Raw genomic sequence first — 4,272 nt, forward strand, 5'->3', positions numbered from 1 at the left:
ATGGCTTTATCCAGTTTGTTAAATTTGTCACAAACCTTATCATGTGTTTCTTCATTATACTTCCACTCAAGCAAAGCCTATAGTTTTTCATTATATTCCATTATGTTCATTTATAAATTTTGCTCATGGGTAGTGGTTACTAAATAATGATGCGTGTGCATCACTTTGTATGGCGTACAGGCCTACAGCCAGCTGTACTTTTGGTGGAAACGCCACTAAGAGGGGGAAGGAAGGTACTACTTTAAGATAGGGGGTGGAAGGTTCCAAGTGGTGGTGGCCTTTTTAACAAAGATCACTGACATTACATTTATTTTTTACAGGCCTCTTAAGCAACTAGGGGTTAAGTGTCTTGATCAGGGACACATTGGTGGATGTATCACTGTGGGGAATTGAACCCAGGTCACTCACACTAAAGGCATGTGTCTTCCACTGCACCATCACCACCCCTTGTTCATAAAAGGCCAAAGACAGCACAACACTATGGTTACTGAAATGAATCTACTACAAAAAACAAACACTTATACAAATTTAGATACCTTATTGTCTGTAAATTATGTGGAATCTAAAGTGAGTCATAATATGAGAGTGACAATAAATGTTGCAGTTTCTTTCAGAAAATCACTAAAGGGCAGTCAGTGTCAAGTTTCTAAAAGGAGACACTCAGATCTGCTGTTCTCATTGATCTTAACTGACACTTGAACTCTGGACTGAACTAAGGATTAACATGTACACTGGATACTGTGATAGTTGATACTTTTCTACCCTAAACAAAAGTCATGTGTTAACTTGATTCAGCACATTTTGAACTGAAAAGGACGCCAGCATATTTAAGTAGTTTTTTTTTTATACAACAAACCTAATAAATCCCGACAACAATTAACCACATAGCATGATATTTGATAAACGTTTTTATTTCTGACATAATCAGACACAGATGAATGTAAAATGTAGGTATAATCACATAAAGTAACATATAAATGCGTGAACTGCTTTAGTTTTTTCTAATATATAAAAAAAAATGTTTTTTGCATTTAGTCACACACGTTTCAGTTCCTGAGCAGCTGTTTTCCTCCTGAAACGATGTCTTTGACATCTGCGAACTCTAAAATTATTCATCATCGTCTTATATGCGACTCTTCAAACCAGCAGCATCAGACTTAAATTTTTATACCATCTACATGATCCCGGCTGCTGTCACTGTATTTGAGTTTACAGCAATATTATTTTTATGAAGTTTTCCATTATCCATGATTCATGTTAATATTTCCATTAAGAATGGTTATAATGAAATAATTTGCATTGAAATGAAAATATATGTAAAGCAGAGGTGATTTCCAGGCATGTTTTCACTCTGCAGATATAATAACAGTCAACAGACTCTTCTATTGGCTCCAGTTAGACCAACATTGATGCTTCATGTGTTTGATTCTATGCAAACTCAGTGACCTTCCTTGTTACTCAGCTATAAAAACTTCCCATCAGGCTGTCAGTGGAGTTCACAGCACGTCACTTTCAACATAAACCATGTTTTCTGTAGCTCTGCTGCTGCTGTTGGCAGCTGGATGTGAGTCTCTCTGGATTTGACAAAGTCAGCAGTTCTTCTTTTGCAGTATAACTTGATCATTTGTTACAAAACATTTTCTTTTTTAACAGGTGTGAAGTGTGAACAGTTGACACAGCCAGCCTCTGTGACTGTGCAGCCAGGTCAACGTCTGACCATCACCTGTCAGGTCTCTTATTCTCTTAGCAGCTACTACACAGCTTGGATCAGACAGCCTGCAGGGAAAGGACTGGAGTGGATTGGAAGTGGATGTGTTGGATGCACTTCAAGCTACAAAGATTCACTAAAGAACAAGTTCAGTATTGACTCAGATTCTTCCAGCAACACAGTGACTCTAAACGGACAGAATGTGCAGCCTGAAGACACTGCTGTGTATTACTGTGAGATCCACAATAACACAAACCATCAGCAGACCTGAACAAAAACCCCTCAGTGCCTGAACACTTGTAACATGAAGCCACCAGAGGAGGAGCCCTCAGACCACTAATGACTTCAACACCAGTTCACTGTTACAGAGAGAAACAGTCTTTAGAGTTTTATTATGCAATAAAAAATCTAATTATCCTAATTTTCTCATTCTAAATTCTGACATTGCAATCACTGATAAGTATTTTTTCCCACAATGAAAAATAAATGAATATTAAATCTTTCAATTAATGAAATACAGTCAGCTGACAACCTAGCTTTAAATCCTCATCATCTAACAAGAAACAGATTTCCAGACAGTCAGTTTCTCTTCCATAAAATCTTTACTTATATAAAATAAAACTCATAATTATCTGTATCAATACTGCATCAGTAATTGAAACAGTAGTCTTTACCAATTATGGTGATGTTCAATACAGAAACAAATATTAATTTATGTTTTTTAAATTTGTTTCACTTTATGTAGTATAAAATTCAACTCGGGCTTAGTTTGAGATGAGAGAAGCAAACAACATAAGATTTCTCCTAAAGGTTTTCTTTTTATTCCGCTGTTATGTTTTGCGTCACGATAATAAAAACGGAAAGTGGGTAGAACTTTGACATCCGACAATATTAATGTGGCTGCAAAACCTATTTTTAAAGGTTTGCTTTTCAGTTGTGCATTTTTGCTTGTAGTTTGTTCTGTTACTCATGAATAACCTGAAGTCTAATTTCAGACAATAAAAATCAAAGCACAAAATTTAACTTCTCAGAACAATTCGGATTTAAATTCAGACGTATAAACCAAATTAATTTGGCTCGAGTCACAGTAGTAAGAACAGGTGATGTCCAAGTCCAATCCAGCAGTATCTTCCCTGTGAGGAGGAGTCAATGCAAAACTCAGATGTCTTCCACCTCTACTTATCTGACTGCAGAGAGGATGACAGAGAACAGTGGACACACAGTTTAACATGATGGACTATAGGACAGGACTGCTGCTTTTAACTGTCTGCTGGGCAGGTGAAGATCTTCACTGATCTTAATTTAGCATATCTTTTATTTAGGTAACCAGCTAATTTCCTTTGGTGTTTCCTCTCCTCTTAACAGGTGTTGATGGTCAGACTCTGACAGAATCTGAACCAGTGGTTAAAAGGCCTGGAGAATCCCACAGACTGACCTGTACAGCCTCTGGATTCACATTAAGCAGCTACCATATGGCCTGGGTCAGACAGGCTCCTGGAAAAGGACTGGTGTGGGTAGCCTGGAATGATAATGGTGGAAGCACCAAATACTACTCTCAGTCAGTTCAAGGCCGGTTTACCATCTCCAGAGACAACAGCAGACAGCAGGTGTATCTGCAGATGAACAGTCTGAAGACAGAAGATTCTGCTGTTTATTATTGTGCTCGAGACTCACAGTGACTGGAGTTGGTTGAGCAGCTGTACAAAATCCTACAGTACTAGTCCTCACTTTGCTTATCGATCATGAGAAAGACTTTTATTATAATTTAATTCTGTCATCAGCTTTTGTTGTTGTTGTTAATAAAATAATGAAAATTGGCCCTGAGAAAGATCATCATTAAGCAAAAACGATAAACACATATCTAAAAATGTTACTTTACAAAACAGCCAAAGACAGCAAACACTGCTGAAATTTTTTATCCAGGTATGAATAAAATAAATACATGTATACATTTTAGCCACATTCATGTAAATATTTATTGACTTCTCAAGTCGGTCACAATTTGGGAGTGAAAAATAATGACAAAAACACTGTATGGCACAGGAACAATATGTCGAGTTTAAAGAAATATTTGTGTTGACATTATTGATTTGAAGTTTATGTTGATATGTTATGAAAATGACCATGCTGTACACCAAACACTAGAGATCCAAGTTGTTGACAGGTTTTGATGGTCAGACTCTGACAGAATCTGAACCAGCTGTTAAAAGGCCTGGAGAATCCCCCAGATTGACCTGTACAGCCTCTGAATTCACATTCAGCAGCTACAGCATGGGCTGGGTCAGGCAGACTCCTGGAAAAGGACTGGAGTGGGTTGGTTTGATCGATAGTGGCAGTAGCAGCAAATACTACTCTCAGTCAGTTCAAGGCCGGTTTACCGTCTCCAGAGACAACAGCAGAGAGCAGGTGTTTCTTCAGATGAAAAGTCTTATTTTTTTTTTTTTAAGTTTTATTTATTGTGCTCGGTTGATCCTACAGTACTCATTTTAACACAAGTGTTTCAGTTGATAAATGTCATTACTTTAAGTAGTAGTTGAAGAAAATGATACAGTAGAGTAACAACA

At 37.3% G+C, this 4,272-nt stretch overlaps 2 gene segments (V, D, J or C); both read left to right on the forward strand.

The window, feature by feature from the left end:
• The first annotated feature begins 1,513 nt into the window (after nt 1–1,513).
• Nucleotides 1,514–2,073, forward strand: LOC119886864. The segment is given in 2 exon segments: nt 1,514–1,564; nt 1,654–2,073. Coding segments are annotated over 2 exon segments (366 nt in total).
• An 857-nt stretch (nt 2,074–2,930) lies between these two features.
• LOC119886875 lies at nt 2,931–3,461 on the forward strand. The segment is given in 2 exon segments: nt 2,931–2,986; nt 3,074–3,461. Coding segments are annotated over 2 exon segments (363 nt in total).
• Nucleotides 3,462–4,272: the final 811 nt, after the last annotated feature.

Source organism: Micropterus salmoides, unplaced genomic scaffold, assembly GCF_014851395.1.
Source record: "Micropterus salmoides isolate LMB-PRFRI ecotype aquatic unplaced genomic scaffold, ASM1485139v1 Ms_hic_scaffold_10, whole genome shotgun sequence".
NCBI lineage: Eukaryota > Metazoa > Chordata > Actinopteri > Centrarchiformes > Centrarchidae > Micropterus > Micropterus salmoides.